The sequence below is a fragment of the Lytechinus variegatus genome, chromosome 13, assembly GCF_018143015.1.
Source record: "Lytechinus variegatus isolate NC3 chromosome 13, Lvar_3.0, whole genome shotgun sequence".
In the NCBI taxonomy this organism is placed as follows: domain Eukaryota; kingdom Metazoa; phylum Echinodermata; class Echinoidea; order Temnopleuroida; family Toxopneustidae; genus Lytechinus; species Lytechinus variegatus.
The window spans coordinates 25882765-25906461 of record NC_054752.1 but is presented as its reverse complement, the minus strand read 5'-3'; the positions used below and the strand labels follow the sequence as shown (position 1 = coordinate 25906461).

Sequence of the window (23697 nt, the reverse complement as noted above, 5' to 3'; positions counted from 1 at the left end):
CCAGACCACTCAATGAAGGTCCTAGTACAGTTTGAACACTAAACACAATCAAAATAAACAGTAAAACGGGAAAGAGTGCAGAGGAGGAAAGAGCTGCTGTTACGCGCTCAGTCTCACTCATCCAAATAGACATCTATAAAAAATAAAAATCCCTCCTCATAATTGACCAAAAAATGGTAAATCATATTTTTCATCTGCTGAAATGTCCATATGTGAAAAAAAAAGAAATTAAACTATGATGGTAGAAATCTAAAGACCAGAAAACACCAAAACGGCAAAGCAAAACAATACATCACCTTGGGGAAATGGTTGATCTACTGTACATGTAGAAAGTTGAAACAAGAGATTCATGTTTTTAGAAATTCTAAGTTATTCACTTTGACTTTACTACTAGCTGTTTAAAGGGGAAGTTCACCCTGACAAAAAGTTTATTGTAAAAATAGCAGAAAAAATAATAAAAAATATTGCCGAAGGTTTGAGAAAAATTCATCAAATAATTAAAAAGTTATTAGAATTTCAATTATTTGATTTGTGACGTCATATGCGAGCAGCATTTCTACATAGCGAATGGTAAAAAATCAATGAAATGTCATTTTCTCAGAAAATTGAAAATGGTTTTCACTGTAACTTTTGCATATCAATAGACAAATCATTTCACACCCGATCGTGAAAAGAAAACAAAATTAAGTCATCAGGAACCATACAAAATTTGAAATTCGTACATTTTATATTACATAACACATGGGGCAGCTGCTCGTTTATGACGTCACAAATCCCAAATTTTGAACTCTAATAACTTTCTTACTCTTTAACGGATTTTCCTCAAACCTTCACCAATATTTTTCATTATTTTTTCTGCTATTTTTACAAAAAAGTTTTCTTCAGGGTGAACTTCCCCTTTAAATTCAATTAGTCTTTTAAATACCAGTACATTAAACTGATTAAAAAGTGCTTCAGACGTATGAACAACTGCCTTATTACGTATGGGATATAAAATTATGTACAAAGAGAATGGGGAATGTACATGTACATGTATACAAAATCTTTATGAAGGAACGAATGAACTGATTTTTTTCTGTCTACTCTGTTTTAATGTTTTTATCAAATTCATTCATAAAAAAAATGTTATGAAACTAATTTCTTATGTATTCTTTATTTTTTGGGGGGGAATCATGCATTTCTTTGTTCTCCACCTTTTCATTTTTCACATTTTTCAACTGATTTATATAAGTGACATTATTACTAGCATAAATTGCATAAATTTAATGAATTTTGACAAGTAAAACCACAAATTTATTCATTTTGGCTTAAAACACATTTTGTATTGAAATACATGAAATCATGCCTTTTAGCATTTTTGGCCTGCCGCTTTTTTGAAAATTATGTGTGACTTCAGTTCCATGGTCTAGTTAAGTCAGGTTTTATTATCCAAATAAAAAATCAAAACTAGACAAAAACGTTTCCTATCTTTGATAGTTACTTCTCAACACGAACATTTCAGATTATACATTTTTTGTTCAGTGGTGACATATCATGATGGAAAATGTGATATGAATCATAGATTTGACATTTATATATTTCTATGTATCGATGTTTGAAAATATAATAAACAATAGAACATATTTAGCACAAATATTACTTTTTTCTTTCATGAAAATTCCACCTGGAATATGAATTAATCCCAACAGCATCCTAATCATGTGAAAGAGATACTTCGCTCCTTCATTTGATACCAAATTCGTCATGGTAGTATTTATATTTCTGAAGAAACATGTATAGCAAATTTTACGATGTTTCGCAAGCAAACAAATGTTACTGAATTCCATGGGTGTATGTACATGTATACTTTTGGCCTCAACTGTATGTCATCAAGCTTTAAAATAATATTTTTTTCATTTATAGGTATATATATGATATAACACAGAAAAATCCAAATGCTTTTTGAATATTTTACAGAGGTTATACATATATATCTGAATGACCCATACATAATTTGTGCAATATCTTGGACTTGCAAAAAAAATAAATTTAATAAAAAATAGAGCCAAGTTATGTGATGAATAGAACTTTGCAGTTGAAACTGACAGGGTAAAAAATTTTCCCCAAGAACAAGAGAAAATAAGCTTAACATTGCCAACCTTATTTCACCACACAGGGAGTCCTACAGGTGTATTCAGAAAAAAAGATTATATTATTGAATGAGTGCCGTTCAAGTGCAAAACCGATTTGCGTGCTGTCGCCAAGCGGAAGACAAAGAAAAAAAGATGGCGACGTAAACACGGCCGTAAGCTCTTCCCATCTTTTCATAACAAATTTTTCATTTTTTTAATGAATTCTTCTTTAAAAATGAAATCAATATGGCAGAAATGTTGGAAATTAAGTTGAACCCCATGTATGATGGTGGGCCCCAAGTGTGCGCACCTAACAATTTGAGTTAAGATTTAAAATGAATTTCTTCTTACAATGTATTTCACAAAATCTTTTGGTTAATAGTGTTCCTTATATTAAGGGTAGAGTAACCCTCCCTTCATTCGACCGTCGCCGAGATTCGACATGGCAAATCTATTTTACAAACCTGCACACTCAAACACCAAAACTCCCCCCAAACACATTTTTATATACAAAGACACTATCACTTACCTTCAGAAAGTCCTCATTTTAACTAAAAATCCATCTTTAAAAAGTCGAAATTTTCCCTCTAAAATGCCGGAATATGCGCCGTACATGTATATCCAGAGCACAAGCGGCTTACCTCAGATTTAAGAAGCGGGGTCGCCGAAAACTGCGCCAAAAATGAAGAAATATTTGGTTCTGTTCCGAGTTAAAAGCTTTCTTGCAAATTGAGTATCGTATCTTCAAATTTCCAATCAAAAAAGAAAATTTCGGCGGCACTGGAAAAATTTTGATTTTCACAGAAATCAAGTTGACGACATGTGTGCGGCAGGCCTTTTTTTTTACATGTACTCCGATCGCAATTCGGAAGCGAAAGACCGTGGCACTTCCGGGTTGCACATCACAAGCGGTGCAACACAATTCAGCGGCTCTTGCACGCATTGAGTTTTGAACACGAGATGCGCCATGTCGAACGAAGGCAGAGGGATGTCGAATCTCGGCAGTAAAACATGGTTATACGTTTCAAGATTTTATGAATTATTGAGATTGAATCTAAAAATTAACATTGCAATTAAATATAGACAAATATATTTAACAAATATTGGGGCAAATATCATTTTGTGAAAAGAAATTTGAGAACAAAAAATATTGCAGAAAAGGCTTAACATGTCGAATCTTGGGCATTTTACTCTAAGTGTACAAAATTTCTCATTAAAAAATGAAAGAAAATGTAGGATTTTCTTGAAAAAACCGGTCATTTTCAGATTGAAAAAATAAATGGTACCTCATGTCTGTGCACTCATTCACTTTGCACACGATTCGGAGATTTTGATGACAAAGGCTGCATTTTGAGGCTGTCACATGAAATGCCCTGAATTCATTATTGTCCCACCATTTTGAGTCAGATTTTTTTATGAATACCTTTCTATGCGTATTGCATGTGTAAAGTTCGTGCTCGTTGCGTATCTTCTTTTACTAAAATCGCGCAGATAGTGAGATACGCGGGTGCGCAGACTTAATTGGGAGACCGCGCAGACATGGGATTGGGGGAACAGACCATACATGTTTTTAGGGCTAGATCTTTTCTAGGGGGCGAAAGTTTCAGGTTTTGTACCCGTACGTGGGTGAATATAGCGAAGTTGGGATCCCAGTGGGGAGTAACCACCATACGTACAGAGCTACCAAGTCTCACGCATTTTGCGTGAGACTCACGCATTTTGGACTCCTCTTGTTCATCCCCTCAAATCTCTGTCTCACGCAACTATCACAGCCTGTTCCCATACATTGTACACAATGTCTATGATGATCTCACTCACTGACTCAGATTCACAGAAAATCTCACGCATAGCTGGTCTTTGAACTTGGCATCTCTGTACGTATGGTAGAGAATAGAGTAGTAGATGACTTTTACTCCCCAGACACCTCCAGATCCAGGCTACACAACACACGACTTCGACCATGGCAATGGTTATGCCTATGGCTTGATTATTGTTGTGCGCGGCGGCATGAACCCTTGATGAGTGGCTAGGCCTGGGCTTTGGCTGCCAGGGCCCAGGCACCGGATCCGCCGCTGCACCGGCCGAGCGAGCCGAGCGAGCGTACCGTACCTGGCATCCTCGCTTGTGATGAAAACCGACCACAACAACATGCAAAATTGACCCGCGATCATCTGATTCTCCAGAGTTGTTTTCTTCATTGTCTTTTAAGTCACTCTCTGCCATTTCTGATGGGGGATGACAAACTTTCAGAATCAGAGCCGTATATAATAAGGCTTTAAGGCACACAGATGAACATCACTTCCATCGAACTCATGCTCCGTATCTTACATCCAACATTGCTTTTCTATTACGACGTACGTATACGTATACCCACTGATCTCTCCCCTAGGCCTGGGGAGAGATCAGTGCGTATACCGCGGACGTCCAATATCGAGATAGTGAAAGTAGCGCGTAAAAAAAGTAGAATACCGGTACTGACTATAAACGGTGTACGAAAAGGTACAAACTGTAAATAAATACCGAATACTGTACTGTATTCCAATGAATTGGGAAAGGCCATAGAGTAATAGGATGGGGGGTGGGTTGCCCCGGGGACCTCGACACGTCTTCAAGGGGGTGGGATGTCCGGACACTATATATTTTTGAAGCCTTCTATTTTGTCTTTGGATTACACTAAAAATATGAATTCAATAGTTGTAATCATCATCTATTTTGTTCTCTATAATATTTTGTATAACAAAAATTGATGAAACTTCGCGCTTGTAAATTTTTCCAAATGATTTTCTAAAATTGATCGTCTGGACACACAACCTGTCCGCACACACAACAACTGGGTATCATACTCGTGATTTTTTTTTTTAAGGATGTTTTATTATATTCTCTCAAAAATCAAAATACACAATCAGATATTATAAACAATTTGTACAAACTATTTGAAACATAATTATAAATTATACAATAAATCCATTACAATATAATTATACAACTTATACATCAAACTTCAAAAATACTAGAAATTAATACTAATGCGTTTCAGCAATTACAAAATGAAATATTAACAAAATATATGACATGATCAGAGAGAAAAAAGATAAAAATATTGTTCCACCTCCCACCCCCCCCCCCCCCTCCGTCCCCAGGTTAGGAGCATTATCCCCTTTATGCCTATACTCTACATGGAAGGGACTGCAATTCTCCGTATTTTTTTTTTCTTTGTTTTTATTTATTTTGTTTTGTGGCTTTGTCTCTCGTATGTATACCTTTGCCTCACTCTCCCTATTTATTCTTTTAATTAAGATTTTCCCATTTCATTAAATGAAGAGACATCTTGCCTCTACCTAGCGCCAGCCTTTAAATTTCCTTTTGATTTCATCCATGGTTATATGTGCACCCTTTCCCCTCCCTTTGAAGATTAAAAATTTAACAAAGATTAAAAAGTGATTGATTAAGCGTTCTTTTCCTTCGTCCTTTAATTCTACCCCTACAAGAATTTCCTCCCAGCTTAAATTACCCGTAGAAATAAAACCAAACATCTCCTTACAATAATCCCAAACCAGACAAGCATATTCACATTCCAAAAAAAGATGGCGATATGTTTCCTCCTCCATTTTACAATAACAACAAAGGTTATTTTGTGAGATTTTAAAACGGAACAAGTGATGATTTTTGTAAGCAATGCCGTGTAACAGGGCCCGTGATACAGGGCCCGCTCGAGGAAAAAAAAGGATTGTAATCGATCATACCACGATATCTAGGGGCGGTATTCTGAACATTGTCTTTTCTCCATATTTTATCTTTTCTCAGAGATATGACAAAGTCTGTATTCTGGCGGATGTCATAACTTTTGTCACAAAAATTGTTATAAATTGTGTCTCTTCTCTTTAACACGCACCAAAAATATGCGTAATCCTTAATTTACACAAGCAAAAGATATGACAAAAGTTATGACAGGGTAGCAGTCATAAATTTTGTCATATCTTTTACTTACAAAATATCACGATACCCTGCCGACTGAATGTCAAGCATATAATTATATTTTTTACTAGTAGATTAGATTGGGGAATTAGTTTTATTCATCATCCGAGACAATTTTCAAAATTATTTTTTCATGCTACGTATAGGTAGGCCCTACATATATTTTTTCTCTGCCGTTTCCTTCTTTTTCTACTTCTCCTCTAAAATCCTTCACAGTTCCCTGTCTCTCTTTGATTCGCGTTTATTGTGCGATGCCAGCAACTGTATTGAGTATACGCCATACCTGTCACTTGGCCTTAATTTCTATTGGCTAGAAGAGCTTCCACAGGGACAGTGGCGTAACTACGGGGGGGGGGGGCATGGGGGGCACGTGCCCCCCCCCCCCCCATCGGCTGGCAAAAAAAAGGTGGAAAGAGGAAGAAAGTGAAAGAAACGTAGTGGGAAGGAAGAAATTATTGCTAATTATGTTATACATGTATTATATCAAAATTATGTTATATTACATAAAAAATAATAACTTTATGAAACGTAATTATTTTTTCTCAGGGCCTATGTCTTCATTGTTCCTGGTGCTCGCATCGTCTGTTTAACAAGATATATAATCCTGTTGTACTTAAACTTCCCGTTTTCAAGTCAATATACACCAAATATATTTCCTCGCACTTCGAATTATTATTGTTTATGTAGTGACATATCATTTTAAGGTCTTAATATAAAACATTTCCCGCCCGTGCTTACGTTCGCATTAGTGGATAAGTGAGATATGTCTGCGATCTTCATGATTTCCTAAAATCATTCCTTAAAATTTCCCTTTTTCTGATCTGAATATAAAAATTTTCAGCTTGCACTCGCATCATTTGCTAAGTGAAATACACGTGGTCTACGTGAATTCCTGCAAACAAGCCTTAGAATGCCCAATTTCGGGTGTGAATTCCTAATTTTTCAGCTATCGCTTCGCGCTCTCAATACTTGACTAGTAAGATGCTTATGATAATCATGACTACAATGGATTACAAAAAAATATTAGGTGTAATTCTAACAAAATCAGCATGCACTTGGCACTTGCAATAGATTACTATGGTGAGATATGTGTACTCTAAATGGATTGTTTTAAAATATAGTCCTTAAAATATCCATATTTGGGGTCAATTATACAAAAATTTCAGCTGGCGCTTCTTGCTCGCTTCACTTGGTTAGTGAAATACGTATGGTCTTCGTGAATTTCTACAAACAAGCCTTAAAATGTCCCTTTTCAGTTCTGAATTTCCTAAATTTTAAGATCGCGCTTCGCGCTCGCAATATTTGATTAGTGAGATACGCATGTTACTCATGATTACAATGACTACAATTGCTCTATGTGTTTGGATGCATAAAATTCTAACAAAATCAGCAAGCGGTTGGCACTCGCATTAGATTACTATGGTGAGATATGTGTACCCTTAATAGATTCCTAAAATATAGTCAAAATGTCTGTTTGGGGACCATATATACAAAGATTTCAGCTCGCGCTTCGCACTCGCATTGTTTGTTTAGCGACACACGTACAGGTACATATCATGATTACAAAAACTTGCTTATAATGTCCCTTTTTAGGTCTGAATATCAAAAATTTTGTGAAAGGTCACTGACATACATATCCGTTAAATGACACTGTCCTTAAAATGTCTCTATTGGGTCAGCATACCTAGCAACTGACAGCGCTTCGCGCGCTCACTAGGTGACTCAAAATTTTTGTTGGTGCCCCCCCATGCCTTGACCCACGGTACGCCACTGCACAGAGAACTAACAATGATTTTGATTGGTTTGCTTCATTCCGAAAAGATGGGCGTGCACTTTAAGAGATATGACAGGGAATAGACAATGTTCAGAATACCGATTTGTGACAATCATAGCGATGTCACATCTTGGAGAGAAATTACAAAATTTATGACAGTGTTCCAGAATACCACCCTAGGTTGCTAACTTCAGCTCAATACGTATACTACTGGGGCCTGTTCACTGATCTCTAATTTTTTATAGAGATCAGTGGGCCTGTTGCATTAAATGGTCTTTCGTAGAACCATTCTACGTAAGAACGAGATATCGCTCAACTGTTTCACAAAGCCGATTCGGGCGATACGAAGAATGGTCCTTGGAAAGACACCTCCAGACATGTCCTACGTAGGCATGATCTTCTTTGCACACCGCCCGCCATCGTCGGCATTGAGAGAAAATGCGTTTACGGCAAGCCACACTGACATATCACCTTTAAACATATTTTTTAGGGGGTTGATGATGCATTTTATCTGGGATGGCGCCAGTTATTTTGTATATGGGGGCTAGTTGTCATCAATTTCACGTCGACAAGACGACCAAAAACGAATGTCATTTTAACTTCTCCGGGGTAATGTAGGCCCAAATATTTTTTTAAATATGTTTTCTTTTATTCTCCCTCCGTCCTATCCCCACCCCTTTTCCATTAAAAAATAAACTTGAACTATCGAAATGGGCGGCACTATCTTTCTGACCCCTAATGCTTTCTCATTATAGATAATTAAACAACATGAAAACAAACTTCTTTAAAAGAAATTATGCAAGGGGAAAAAAACATGTTTATAACGTTAAGCAAAAAACAAAACAAAAAAAAACGATACAAAACTAAGATGTTAAACATGCTATTTTTATTTAATTTTCATTATGATTATTATTTATTGATGAGATTAATTTTAATCAATGAAAATTAATTCTTGGATTTGGGATAACTTGAGATGTGAAACAAAACAAAAATCTGCAGTATCAAAATAGCTAATGAAAATTAATATACAGATTAGGCTTAGCTAACGAATCCATCACAATCGCCAATCGTTACAAATGAAGATAAGTTCTTCAAATAAAATTTTACGGAAATCCATACGAGGAGGCGCATTTTAAATCGTACTTCAGTTTCTTAGCTCAACTTATGAATAATTCATGATCACGAGGGAAAATATTAATCCTTTAGGTGGTCCAAAGATTTTTTTACGCATCCCATCAGTCAATATGTGTTATATTAGATAGCCTCTAATGATGAAGATAAAGTTAGGCCTACCGATGCGTGCAGCATGTTTATGATATTCACAGTGATTGATTGATCTTGATCTATTGATATCTAAGTAACGTTAGTCTAACATAGTGAATGACCCTTTTCTAATCAAATCAACTTTGTTTAGGCCTAGCCCTAGATCTAAATCTAAGTTCGAGTCCAGTCCAGGACCCAAGGCAGTCCGATAATGCATGGTAACATCTAATTCACAAGAGGGCGCCATACACGTAGAAAAATATATTCATGGACCGGTTGGTCAATATATTCATCCGGAGGTGGACCGGCTGGGAAAATACATTGATTTCGATCATATCACGTGACGCGCTATTGACAAATCGCGCTTGGCTATCTGTCCTCGCTATTTAATATATATTTTTATTTCCAGCAGAAGCTGTTATTAAAAATGACATCCCCTCCAATACAAATCCTATTATCTGGAGGTTACTCGCACGCGACCAACACACTTGACCCCCTGCATCTTTAAACCATTTCCTTAGGCAGCAATTGCTCAGATAAAATCGAAATTAGCCTATGCTTGATCAGGGCGCCTATATTCTTAATGAAATACATGCTTTTGGCCACAACACACACGTGTATCATCGATCGTTATTACTATCATTGTAATGACAACATCGTTTTTGTATTTTGTTACCAAAATGAATTATTTTCATTTTCGGAATTACGAACCTCATTTCGTTTTCGGATTAACGAACCTTATTTCGTTTTCGGATTGACGAACCTTCGGAATTACGAACCTTATTTTGTTTTCGGATTGACGAACCTTCGGAATTACGAACCTTCGGAATAACCGAACCTTCGGAATTACGAATGTATGCGGGTATTTCAAGAAGGTTTGAACAGTTGTAAAATATCGCGTGATAATAAGGGCCTCTATCAAAGATCTTTGTGTGATGTAATTTACTTTGAGTAACAACAACCTAATGATTCGAAAGTCCATTTATCCAACCCATAAAAAGGTGTCGTATAACCATCGAATACTGTATTTCTATATGAAATGGTGATTATGATACTCATTTTAGATACTGGAAATTTGGAAATTTCCCCCTTTCCCATTATATTTGTTTTATCTCAAACAGGGGCTTTTATTACAGTGCACACAACAATATATATGCCATATATATTTATATATACATGTATTCAACATGTTCAATATGACCTCAGCAGTCACCAGGCGCCCTCATTATGTGTGCCAGTCCGGGGACTTTCGGTATTGAAACCTACCGATGTATATCGCCACAGTAGAGGAATTTAACACATCAGATAAGTTTGTGTAAAGTCATTCTATCATTTATTGAAACCAAGGCTGAACATGTAGCCGGCTATAAAATTACATATTGGCGTGTTCCATTTTTCCATTTCTCCTCACAGATCGATAAATCATAGATCCTGAATTAACCAAACATGCATAGTGGCAAGAACCTTAACTAAACCGGGGGTATTCTACCTTCGATTTTAATATATGTTGACGCTTGGCATTTGTTAGCATTTGATTTTGATGTGGTGTGAGGGGTTTCGGGTTAAACTAGGCCTAAACTAATGCAATAACTGGTATCACCCACTGTCTTGTTTTGATCTAATATCAACCTGTTTTATTATTATTTTTCAGTCTTTTAAAGTGTGTTTTTATAATTTAATTCAATTCATTTATTTTCTCTTTCAATCTTTTTACATTTACAATGAGAGTTTAAATATACATATTTACAAAATATAACATTTAAATCATTTCTATAATACAATAATACTATGTAATCGAAAGAGACCAACTAAAAGCAAAGATTGTGGGGGTAATTTATGTTACTTTTACCAGTTTCAAATGAGCATTGATTATTGTAAACTAATAAAACACATAAAAAATGTAATGCTATGAAAAATAGTTATTGCTTTATCAGATAATTTTTTTAAAATATCTCTAAATATTTAATTATTTAATAACATGGGGTGGTCAAAGGATTATACCACTCTACCCTCATATGTCAAATCTGCGCATGCTCCTATATATATATATCTATTCAATTTGTGACGTGTGCTGCGTGCGATAATCTATGCTTTCCCAATGAGATACTAGTAAATACTTTCAATCTATTCCGTGGAAACTTCATGTAGGATTAGAACCCATTTCACGAAGATGTCGGCTCCGGTAGCGATGGATCGAGAAAAATGGAGCTGGAAATTGGATTTTCTAGCAACAAACATCGGTTTTGTAGCGTGTTTCGAGAATATGTGGCGCTTCCCTTATCTCTGCTACTATTACGGAGGCGGTAAGGTCATACCTTGTTAATTAAACTCAGTTCAACCACAAAGGCCTACGAACACCAGTAACATCGAAACAAGTTGGATGAAATTTTATTGAGGTGGAGGGGATGGGGTCGGATGAATGCGTGAGCAAGAATAACAAGGACAGAGTGTATGTTATTTTTTTGCGACAATAAGATAAGAACGAGCAAGAAGTTTGGGGGTGCAACATGGAGTATGATATTAAAATCCGAAAAAAATTGCAAGAGAGCAAAATGAGCGAGCGAAATTTGTGATTGTTTTAGATCAAAATCTTGTATTCATAAAATATTATATTTAAGTTCCATTCACGTTTTTCTGTTATTTTTCTTTTTTGGTTATGAAGCTTTTTTTTTTTTTTGGGGGGGGGTCTTGTGCCCCATCTATCACCAGTGATTTACGTCTACAACGGAATAATATACCCTTCAATGCATTTTTTAAGTATGAAAATGTAAATTATATATCTTTAAAAATATACAAAAATAATATATGTTTCTTTATCTAAATCAATGCATTGATTTGATTAATCCGGTTTTCAATGTCAGTGTTTGACTAAAAGATATATTTAAAATAAAGATTAATCTCGGTTTATTCATTTGACCCGTATTCTGAAGTCGGGTTTAAGTTAGACCATGCATGGTCTAACTCTGTGCTAAGATTATGGAGAGCCAAACGTTTCAAAATTTTGTTTACAGTGATTGCCTCTCATGTTGCCCGTGTTTACTGTGACCATTACTCATTATTTTATTGTGAAGACAACTGTCATACCTATCCTTCCCAGGTAGTTAAAATGTTTTAGTAGTCAAATGAGCTGATACATGGAACCTCTACTGTTAGAGATTTATACAACCGGCTTTCCATAGTCAAACCACAACTTAAAACCAGAGTTTAAAGGACAAATCCAGCCCAACAAAAAGGTGACTTGAATAAAAAGATAAAAATCTAACAAGCAAAACACTGAAAATCGGATGTAAAATAAGAAAGTTATGACATTTTAAATTTTTGCTTAAAAAAGTCACAAAACAGGATGTGCATTCACATCCTGTTGGGTATGCAAATGAGGAAACTGATGTCATTCACTCGCCATTACTTTTGTATTCTATTACATGAAATATGAAATATTCTAATTTTCTCCTCGTCAAGTGAAACAATGATTGATTCCTCCATGAACATGTGGAATTAGCATTGCTTAATACAATGTGATTCAGTCAAGTTGGTCCCTATTGTCAAATCTGGGCAAAATTAAATATTGTATAATTCATACAACAAAAAACAAAAGAAATAGTGAGTGAGGGACATCACCGACAGTTTCCTTTGCATGTCACTGAGTTGTGCATATCACTGTTTTGTGAAAAATAAGTGAAACTTTAAAATGTCATTAATCCTTATTTTTTACATCCGATTTTGATGACAATTTCACTGTTTTGCTAGCCGCTTCATTTTTCTCTATTAGATCAACATTTTTTGGGGGGTGGACTGGACCTTTAATTTAAACCCGACTTCAGAATACTGGCCAATGTGTGTAGGCTTACGTTTACCATGTTTACTGAATTCGTTATCATTCAACTCTTCAACCTGAATTCGTTTACGTATGCATTGCTGAGAGAAAGAATGTATATTTTACGCTTTTTATAAATAAATTATGTAATTAAAAAAATTCAACAGGAGCTCAGTTGCAAAAGGGGTTAGGTCGATTTTCATCATTTTTTTGTCTCAATGTATGGACTTTTAATAGCTCTACATGTATAGGATGATACCAAAGAAAATTTGAATTTCCCTTTATAAAATGAACAAAAATGGCAAAGAAAAATCCTTTTTAAAAAGGGGTTAGGTAGACTAAGAATTTTTTTGGGAAAAGAATATTTTAAAAACTTGAAGACATGTAGATTTTTTTACACCCAATTTTCTGTTCACATGGTAGGGTACCATGCAAATTTAGTTTCGCTTAAGAATATTGCAATATGGGAGAATAAAAAATGATTTTCTTGGAGTGGACCTAACCCCTTTTGCTACCAAACTCTTCTGAAGAGCTCATTTGTCAAAAGGGGTTAGATCCAATTTTCATAAATTTTATTGTTTTCTGTCTCAAACCTATTGGTTTTTAGTTGCTCTGATGATACCAAAGAAAATTTGAAATTCAAAAGTGAATAAAAGTGGCAAAGAAAATCACTCTTTTATTCAAAAGAGAGTGAATTCATTTCAGTTTGCTTGCAAAAGGTGTAGGTCTTCAAAGATAATTTTTGAAAAATATAAATAAAAAAAATTATGTTCACATGATGTACATCATGACAATTTAGTTCCAAAATATTGCAATAAGAGAGAATGGAAAGCATGATTTTTCTCGGAATGGTCCAAGGTAGACCCCACCCTTTTGTGACCAAACTATTCATAAATAATTACATTTTTTAAATGAATTTTTTTTGAATATCTATTAAATTGAAATTTTATCCATCCCTCTTGAATCTAGCCTTGTTCCTCATCCCGTATGTCTTGTGTGTGTTCTTCATCGCGATGCCTCTTCTGTTCTTGGAGATGGCTCTTGGCCAGTACACCTCTTCGGGATCCCTCAAAGCTTGGAGGATTAGTCCACTTTTTAGGGGTAATGTTTTCATTCACTTTCAATGCTATCTATGCTTTGAAAAATATTTGGTAAAAGTGTTTCGTAAGGGTAATTATGCATCCGACCATTTCTTTGGGATATTTTTTTTTTCATTTGTAGAATAAAACTCTGTTGTTTTGTGAGAGATTTTGACACAATATACTCTTTTTCTTTCCTTTCCCTTTTTCCTTTTATTCTATCATTTTTCTTATTTTCCCTTGGTCATAAAACTTCTCCCAGTTCTTTTAACGGGAACTAGGGGGTTATGATGCCCAATATCTAATAGTATTATGGCGAAGCTGAAATAATAACAAGACATTTCAAGCTATTTTCATCTTCTGAAAGTAATGTTTTATTGAAATGCATGTATGATATTTGAACGCATAGTGCTCGGCACTGTCGAAAGAAAGTTTCTTCATTCTCATTTCCTTATCTGTGAATTTGAATAGTAAACATTGTTTCCAAGACGGAACTTCATCGTCAAGGCCTTTATAGGGCAAAGCTGGTCTCCTTAACCCAAACAATATTGACACCACAAATATTGCGGAGAGGGAAAATGATAATGTGGGCGGCGCACTATTTGCTCAAGGGATCCTACGAAATCATGTTTATGATTTTAGCAAATAATGTTTCGCAATATTCTTTGGAAAAGAATGGAAAGCGAAAACTTGTGTAATGCCCATAGTATGATTGTTCAGATCTAGTCCATGGTAATAGGAAATATTACTTAAGTTTGACAAAAGTCTATTCATCTACGGTCTACCTCTCTTTTGAATAGAGAAAGACAGAGACTATCCATTCTGAATTTGGATAGACTTTGATTTTCAAGTGGTGAGAAAAAAGGGAGAAGAGTAAGACAAAAATAAGAGCTGGGCAATTTAAGTATAACGTCATAATTATATCAGCCCCCGTCAAAATGTTCTGGCGACACTGTTACATGAAAGTCGAATTGCACCCATTATAAGTTTTGCGTTTATTCAAACAACTTTCGTTTTATTTTATTTTTTACTTGGAATTAAACGTAAGTTCCTGGCGCGACATTGTAACCTATAGTCTATAACATTTTAAAGATAAATGCCAGTTGTGCAGGGGCTGATCCAGGATTTTCCGGGGCGTTAGAAAGAATTAACAAGCCTCCAAAAAGATCCTCTGGCCCAATTAATGGCGATTTATGTCAGGAAAAAAATGACCAAAAAAGGCCCTCACTGCACCAATATTTTTAATGACTCCCAAGGAAGAAGGGGGGGGGGGCACGGACCGGATATGCCCCTATACGTGAACCCGCCACTGCAGTTCTAACATTCAAAATGTATTCGTACACAAGACAATCGAATGGCAACCCTTGTGTCTGTACGTAATATGAATAGAAAATGTGCGTCAATTGATTCTGGAAGTAATGCTGGAAAAATAGCAAAAACAAGCATGGCATTTCAGCGAAACGTCTGGTGCTTTTACAAACGATTAACCACTATACATGTCCCAGGACCAAAATCCAGTTGAAACCAATTAGAGCAAAACCAATTGAAACCAGTTGGCCAACTGGTTTCAATAGGGAAATTGGAAAAACTGGTTCCAATTGAAAACCAGTTGCCAACTGGTTCCAGTTAAAACCAATTGGGCAACTGGAACCAGTTGGCTATTGGTTACAATTGGTTTTCAATTGGTTCCAGTTGTTCCAATTTCCCTATTAAAACCAGTTGAATCCAATTGGAGGCAACTGGTTTCAATTGGTTCCAGTTGAAACCAATTGGAGGCAACTGGTTTTCAACTGGAACCAGTTGAAACCAATTGGTTTCCAACTTCCAGTTGGAATGAACTTAATTAGTTACAAATTAATTAGCATTTGCACTAACTATTGCTCATGCCAACACAGAAGCAGTGTTATTTGTCTATTAATACCAATGTAAAGGGCATTGATAAAATACAGACTTTCATATGTATATATTCATATTGGAGTTCTTCAAATATATGTATTTTTATTTGATGTAATTTGGTAACAGTTAGTGGTGTACTTATTATCTTTGAATCTGTTTTAATAAAAATCTATAACATTTATAAACATGGTTTTCACTGCTAAGTATCTGAAAAAAGTGTGGAACTTCAAATTGAAAAAAAAAATAAATAGATACATTGTAAATTATGATCAATCTCATAAAACATTAATCTGTGCACACTGGCAGAAAATATGCAAATTAACTGGTTTCAATTGGATCCAGTTGGGTAACTGGAAAATTTCCAATTGGAAACCAATTGGAAATCATTTCCAGTAACCCAACTGGATCCAGTTAGGATTTCCAGTTACCCAACTGGTTCCAGTTTTATTTCCAGTTACCCAACTGGTTCCAATTAGAATTCAGTTACCCATCTTTCCAGTTAGAATTCATCTCCAGTTAACCAATTGGTTCCATTTAGGATTTCCAGTTACCCAACTGGTTCCATTTTTAGAAATCATATCCAGTTGGAAGTCATTTCCAGTTACCCAACTGGTTCCAGTTAGGATTTCCAGTTGCCCAACTGGTTCCAGTTAGGATCCAGTTACCCAACTGGTTCAAGTTAGAAATCATTTCCAGTTGGAAGTCATTTCCAGTTACCCAACTGGTTCCAGTTAGGATTTCCAGTTGCCCAACTGGTTCCAGTTAGGATTTCCATTACCCAACTGGTTCCAGTTAGAAATCATTTCGAGTTGGAAGTCATATCCATTTACCCAACTGGTTCCAGTTAGGATTTCCAGTTGCCCAACTGGTTCCAGTTAGGATTTCCAATTTCCAAACTGGTTTCAACACTGGTTTCAACACTCGCGCTACGCGCACACATGGGACATCAAAATCTAGTATTCAAGTCAATAGAGTTTTCATTGTTCGTTTTAAGCGAGATATACACATCCTGCAATTTTCATGAATAAAACTCACTTGATAAAGAGTTGCAGCTGCACTCGAAAGCTCGTGAACTTGTAAAGCTCGTGAACTTGTAAGCTAGTGAACACTTTTTGCGAGAGTGATCACGAATTTCCTTGTTGACCATAGTAGATTGCGTGACAAATGAATACCCTCTAGCGATGGTTTCAATTGGTTTCAACTGGAAATTGTTAAATTCCAGTTAAAACCAATTGAAACCAGTTGAAATCAATTGAAACCAATTGAAACCAGTTGGAAATCCAACTGGTTTCGATTGGATTTTGGTCCTGGGTGCTTATCTGTGCCGGTTATGTTCAGTGTGATGGCTCTTCTTTTTTTTAGCTTTGATTTCATGATTTCACAAAGTTCACCTTAGTTCAGTGTACCATGCAGATTTAGATCTACAATGATAATAGTGACACTTAACCATGATTTTCCACACTTGAAATCAGTGTTTACTGCAAGTATACATTTATTTTTAAGTGGAATTTCGCCCTGACAAAAAGTTTATTGTAAAAATACCAGAAAAATAATTCATTGGTGAAGGTTTGATGATTCAAGATGACCATATATATTTTTTTCTGTCAGGAGCGGTAGTGAAATGATCGATCTGTTGATATGCTGTCAGTTTAATAAAATATTTTAAAGTTTTGGAGAAAATGACATTTTAACTATTTTTCTTTTAGTTCACGCTACATGGAAAGCTGCTCGCACATGACGTCACAAATAAAAAATAACTTCTATAAGTTTTTAATCCTTAATGGACCTTCCTCAAACCTTCACCAATATCTTTGTTTTTTCTGCTATTATTTTTGCAATAACTTCCCCTTTAAGCCCGTCTATTTGATGTTGATCTCTCTCTAGGTATTGGCATAGCTTCTACCGTGGTACTGTTTTGGCGTGGCATCATGTGCAACGTCATCTTGGCTTGGACTCTGTATTACCTCTACAGCTCCTGTATTGGTTTTGGGAGTGATTTTCCTTGGACGAGATGCGATCAGTCATGGAACACAGCCAATTGTCTTGAACCTGGAGTAAGTTTGGATGCCATGAGCCTGATTACAACAGGAAGGCAAAAGATATTCATATTCGACCCCGGGGGGGCCACTTACATTGACGAGTGGATACCATGCGCGACCAAAAAAACACGTAAAAAGGATGTCTTTTTCAAGATAAGGCACGTTACGTACGTAACGTGATAAGGGTGTCAAAAACACAAAAATAATGGAAAAAGGGTATCTATTTCGTTAGGAAAATTACGTGTTTAGGGTCGAATTTGCGGGGATGATAAAAGAAAATTAAAATGTTGTATAAAGGATGTCCTTTTTGCCCCAACACTTCGTGTTTAGAGTCCGTTTGGGCGAGATGTAGAATGTGGGGTCGTACTAAACCAAATAAGTTAAACCGACGACCGAAGGACCCATAACAATAAAACATTCCTGTACTTGTTTAGGGGTTCATTTCAGGGAATATTTGCCAAGAGTATCGTTTTGTCTTCAATACTTGTTAAGGGTAGGGTTTCACACGCCAATACTTGTTAAGGGGTGCATTTTCAGAATATAGAAATTACGTGTTTAGGGTGCTTTTCGAGACCCCATGGTCGCGCATGGTATCCACTCGTGAATGGAAGTGGCCCCCCCCCCCGGGATTCGACCCAATCCATTCGATTTTTTTCAATTTGATATTGCTGATTGACAAGTGTATGAATATGATTCAAAATCTTTCACTGATTCTAGAAATGGAAATTAGGGCTTTTTTACTGTTTCAGATGATGAATTTGATCCCATCATAGTTATCTTCATAAATGGCGATTAATTGTATTTCTAAAATGAGCTGGCTACGATACCCTTCTCTGGTTAGGAATGGAATATCAGAAATATATCCTATCCATTGGTAGTAAACATTCGACCCTCTAACTTCACGTTTATTTTTTTCATTTTTTTAAAGAGCCATTTTAACACATTAAGTCTATATGGGGAATGTTTTACGCGGGTGACACATTTGGAATCTCAATCGCGTACCCTATTGCTCAATCAGGGACATTTTGGAGTCTGAGTTCCAGTCGTTTCTAATTGATGTCTTATGTTAAAGTGACACTTTAAAAATCCTGAAAAAAATAATGAAATTCTTAAAAAGGTCCCTCGACTGGCTCATTTACAAATAAATCGGCATTTATGAAGACATCTCCTGATGGATCAAATTCATCACCTGAAACAGTTAAATAACCCTAATCCTACCGCCAGTCAAAATTAATATAGTTCCAAAGTTGGTGATATTTCTTCCCAATTTTGGAAAGGAAGTTCAGTACCCTCCGTAGAATCAGTGTTAGATAGACATTCATATTCATACACTTTGTAAATCAGCTAATATATAAATAAAAGCAATTGAGAATGAGTTGACTCGAATCTTTTGCCTACCGGATGGTTAAAAGGCCCGTGTGACTTGGAAGAAAGGTGTAGAGGTGCACCTCTTCTATTTTACTATTTTCAGCTTAGTAGCATTTAATTACTCTGTTATTAGTAATATTAATACCATAATTATTATAGTTAATTTTGTTATTGTTATGATATCATCTTTCTCCCCTTCCTTCTTCTTCTTGTTCCTATCATTAACAATATAATTATCATTATTATTATTATTATAACTAATATATCATTATTATCGTTATTATTATCATCATTATTAATATCATTATTATTACTCTTATTATTACTATTATTATCATTATCATCATTTGTTATTATCAGGGGCCGTGGAAAGGTTTTGAAAGTAGGGGGGGGGGGGCTGACCATGCAAAAAATCATAATCAGAAGGTAATTTTTTTACGTTTTTTTACACGATTTTAGAAAATCTGCCATCAGTGTGAATACAATAATTTTTATTATAACATCTGTCTAATCTCAAATGTACTCTAGTACGAATGGGGATGCGTCAACGGAACATACATCCCTGTCAACATGGTCAACAGATACGATAGACCACCGGACTTCTATTACTTCGACAGTGAAAAAGATTATCGATCATATTCAAGCGAATGCGGGGATCCCCCTTTCACGTCATTTCCAGAAGGAGAATTCTGGGGGTAAGATTCAATCATGTGATACTTGAACTTAATTGAACTTAAAGGGAAAGTTCACCCTGACAAAAAGTTTATTGTAAAAATAGAAGAAAAATAAAAAATATTGCCGAAGGTTTGAGAAAAATTCATCAAATAATTAAAAAGTTATTAGAATTTCAATTATTTGATTTGTGACGTCATATGCGAGCAGCATTCCTACATAGCGAATGGTAAAAAATCAATGAAATGTCATTTTCTCAGAAAATTGAAAATGGTTTTCACTGTAACTTTCGTATATCAATAGACAAATCATTTCACACCCGATCATGAAAAGAAAACAAAATTAAGTCATCAGGAACCATACAAAATGTGAAATTCATACATTTTATATTACATACCACATGGGGCAGCTGCTCGTTTATGACGTCACAAATCCCAAATTTTGAACTCTAATAACTTTCTTACTCTTTAACAGATTTTCCTCAAACCTTCACCAATATTTTTACTATTTTTTCTGCTATTTCTATAACAAGGTTTTCTTCAGGGTGAACTTCCCCTTTAAATAAATTGTATAACGTGTAAAGATGCAGTTTTCTCGGTGGATTCTTGCGAAGACTTGCATATGGGCAACAGCACTGAATTTTTTTTTTTGCGAGCCCTGATCCATTTAAACCATTTTCACTCCCTTCTTTTTTTCTGTCATTATCATTATCATTTAATTTTTTTTATTTGCATTGTACGATTTGAATGTTTTCATGTTAGAATAGTTAATAATGATAATAACAATAACAACTCAACAAAAAAAAATAATAGTGATAATAATAATAATGACAATAATAGTGATAATAATTATAGTAATAGTAGTGATAATAATAATAATAACAATGATAATAATAGTGATAATAATATGTGATAATAATAGTCATAATAATAGTAGTGATAATAATAACAATAATAATAATAGTGATAATAATAATAATAATAAATAATAATGATAATAATAATAATAGTAATATGAATAATAACGATAATGATGAAATAAGTAATATTAATTCAATTATGATGGTATTGGTGGTGCTCACCTCCCCCTTCTGATTCCAGTGGCGCCACACCTAATGGTGTTGACATCCCTGTTCAAAGAACGTTATTGATTGGCTCCTGGTCGTTGTTTGAACAAAACGCGAATGCCACGGTGATCGTCATTGGTTATTCCCTTGATTTAGCGGCTGATTGGAAAGTTTTATGCAATAACGGGCGGACCCCCGGATTTATAAAGATTGATATCACGGTGATTTTAAGTCGCCTTCTGTGTTAATTTTATGGGATGAAAAACATTTCAAAAGTGCATTTGAATCGTAATGTTTCCCACATTTACTTGGCTCTATCCTCATGATCCACAAAACTGTTTCAGTAATTATTCCCATTCAATTATGGATGCTTTGAGTGTCAAATTAGCTGTACAAAAATATATCTTGAACCAGTGGTGTAGCTAGGATTTTTTTACCTGGGGGTTGGCTGACCGGGGGTCCTTGCTTTTTCCGGGGGGGGGGGCACCGGCCATTTTTTCCGGTGTGTGTGTAATGTGTCACAAGGGCGGATCCGACTTTCGCCAATAGGGGACGGGGCCCAAAATTATCTTCACCTATATTTTCCAAGATATGAATTTCATCGAACAGGCAATTCTGGCGCGAAGCGCAAGCAAAAAATATGTAGTAACATGAAAGATTTTTTTTTTGCAAGTCTTCCCCTCACATTATTTCATTCACTCGTCTTCCTCCTCTTATTTTCTTTTCTTCCGTCTTTCTTCTTCTTTTTCTTTTCTTCTTTCTCCTTTTTTTTGCTCTGCCAATTTTTTCTTGGGGGGGGGGGGCACGTGCCCCCCCGCCCTGTAGCTACGCCACTGTCTTTAACTGTTAGACGAGTATTGAAATTGGCTATTCATAGTTAAACTACAACTTTAGACCAGAGTTTAATTCAAACCCGAGTTCGGAATGCAATCCACTGGTTTTGAAGATTGACATTTCCTTTTTTTTTTCATTTCTCAAATGAATACCCCTGTAGGTGTTAAAGGAATGCTGGTTAAGGCCTGGTCACACCGCCCGAGCGTCGTTGGAGCGGTCGTGGAGCGGTAGGGAAAGAGGGTCGAAAGGCGCTTTCAACATTGGGGAAAAAATCTAAAACATAAAAAAACAATCAAAATCGAAAATGGTGAACGGTAGCGAGCGGTGATCATTTTTTTTCTCTCCGCTCCACGACCGCTCTAACAACGCTCGGGCGCTGTGACCATGCCTTTACAGTTAAATATTCACCTTTGTCAGGGACGGATCCAGAATTTTCAAGGGGGGGGGATTTTCTCCAAGGAAAATTAGACGGCAGTAGGAAATGCCCCTCCCCCGCATGGATTCGCCACTGACCTTTGTCATGATTATATTAATTCTCAAATATTCAGAAACAACGTGTTGGGGCAACCGGAATACTATGACGGAACGTTTAACATTGGAAGGGTCACTGGACACCTTGCCATACCGCTTCTCCTAGCGTGGGTGCTGATTTACCTTTGCCTATCGATACCCGTAGGATGGACCGCCAAGGTAACGCACATCAGTTCTCCTCATCATATTTTCAGTCAAACTTTGATTATTATTGTCATGATTTTCTGGGCATGGTGGGTCATCAATGGTACACTTAAAGAAATCAGTCAAGCACCCTTATCTTATAGTTTGACGCATTGGCTTCATACAGTGAGAACAGAACAAATCCGAAAGTTAATACACTGTCAATCGACAACTGGGCGTTGTGGCGTGCGCCTGTAATCCAAGCTGTGGGGAAGTTACAAATTGATGCAGAGGTTCGAGGTTCGAGCCTTGATCACGTCTTTCGGATGGTGACGTTAAATGTCGGTCCCAGACGTAAATAATCAAACCTGATTCATACACGTCTGACGAAACTCAAACACACACACGTTTGTTAAGGCCCTAAACCGCAAATTGCACCTAAACCGCAAATCGCCGCCTAAGCTTGTAGAAAAAAGTTTAGTCTTGTTTACTCAATAGCAATGCACTCTTTGTGCGTGCACACGTTCGCGCGAGAAATTGAGCCAGCTAGCTGTGCATACATGTATACATGTACGTAAACACTTCATGCAATTCGCGAAAGTTGTTTGATTCTGCTAAGTCTGCTGGCCTAAAATTTCGCGAGAACCTTCATCAAATTTTCATAATGAATTTGAAAATCATAACTTTGTTATTTTGGTGTTTGGTGTTGATTCGTCCGGCCGAGAGTCATCCAACTTCTCCAGGCCCAGGGCCAAGCGGGGATGGAGAGTAGTAGTAGTAGTAGTAGTAGTAGTAGTAGTACTACTATTTGAGACCTTTCGTTTTCTGTGACGTGCCATGTGGACGTACGAGATTAAGGAATTTTGGGAGCACTGCGCATGCGCGAAGTAATCTGTGACGAGCCTTCTCGTCCACTGACCAAATCTGTGACTCGTATTTGAGGGTTTTGACGTTCGGTGTCATAGTGCTCGAACGAGCGCTAGTTCGTACATGATGACGTCATCCCAGCTTGGCAAAAATGAATGAAGCCGCATCAACACTCGAGTTTCGTTGATTCAGCAGGGCTGGTAAACTGCAAATTACTGCTTGTTACCAGCTTTTCCATTACATTTAGTGTGTCCTGTTTTCAGACACTACATATATCCGATAGGT

At 36.2% G+C, this 23697-nt stretch overlaps 2 protein-coding genes across 2 annotated transcripts in view; one reads left to right on the top strand and one right to left on the bottom strand.

Moving 5' to 3' along the window:
* The window catches only part of LOC121426099 (late secretory pathway protein AVL9 homolog), a 45135-nt gene extending 40700 nt beyond the window's left edge, over positions 1–4435 (bottom strand). The window contains exon 1 of the mRNA XM_041622254.1: positions 4221–4435. Within this exon, the coding sequence (XP_041478188.1) occupies positions 4221–4334 (114 nt within the window). The 5' untranslated portion in view covers positions 4335–4435. The remainder of the gene's footprint in view (positions 1–4220) is intronic.
* A 6825-nt stretch (positions 4436–11260) lies between these two features.
* The window catches only part of LOC121426475 (sodium- and chloride-dependent GABA transporter 1-like), a 45297-nt gene continuing 32860 nt past the window's right edge, over positions 11261–23697 (top strand). The window contains exons 1-5 of the mRNA XM_041622795.1: positions 11261–11426; positions 13907–14038; positions 17797–17966; positions 19848–20014; positions 22440–22581. Of these exons, the coding sequence (XP_041478729.1) occupies positions 11294–11426; positions 13907–14038; positions 17797–17966; positions 19848–20014; positions 22440–22581 (744 nt within the window). The 5' untranslated portion in view covers positions 11261–11293. The remainder of the gene's footprint in view (positions 11427–13906; positions 14039–17796; positions 17967–19847; positions 20015–22439; positions 22582–23697) is intronic.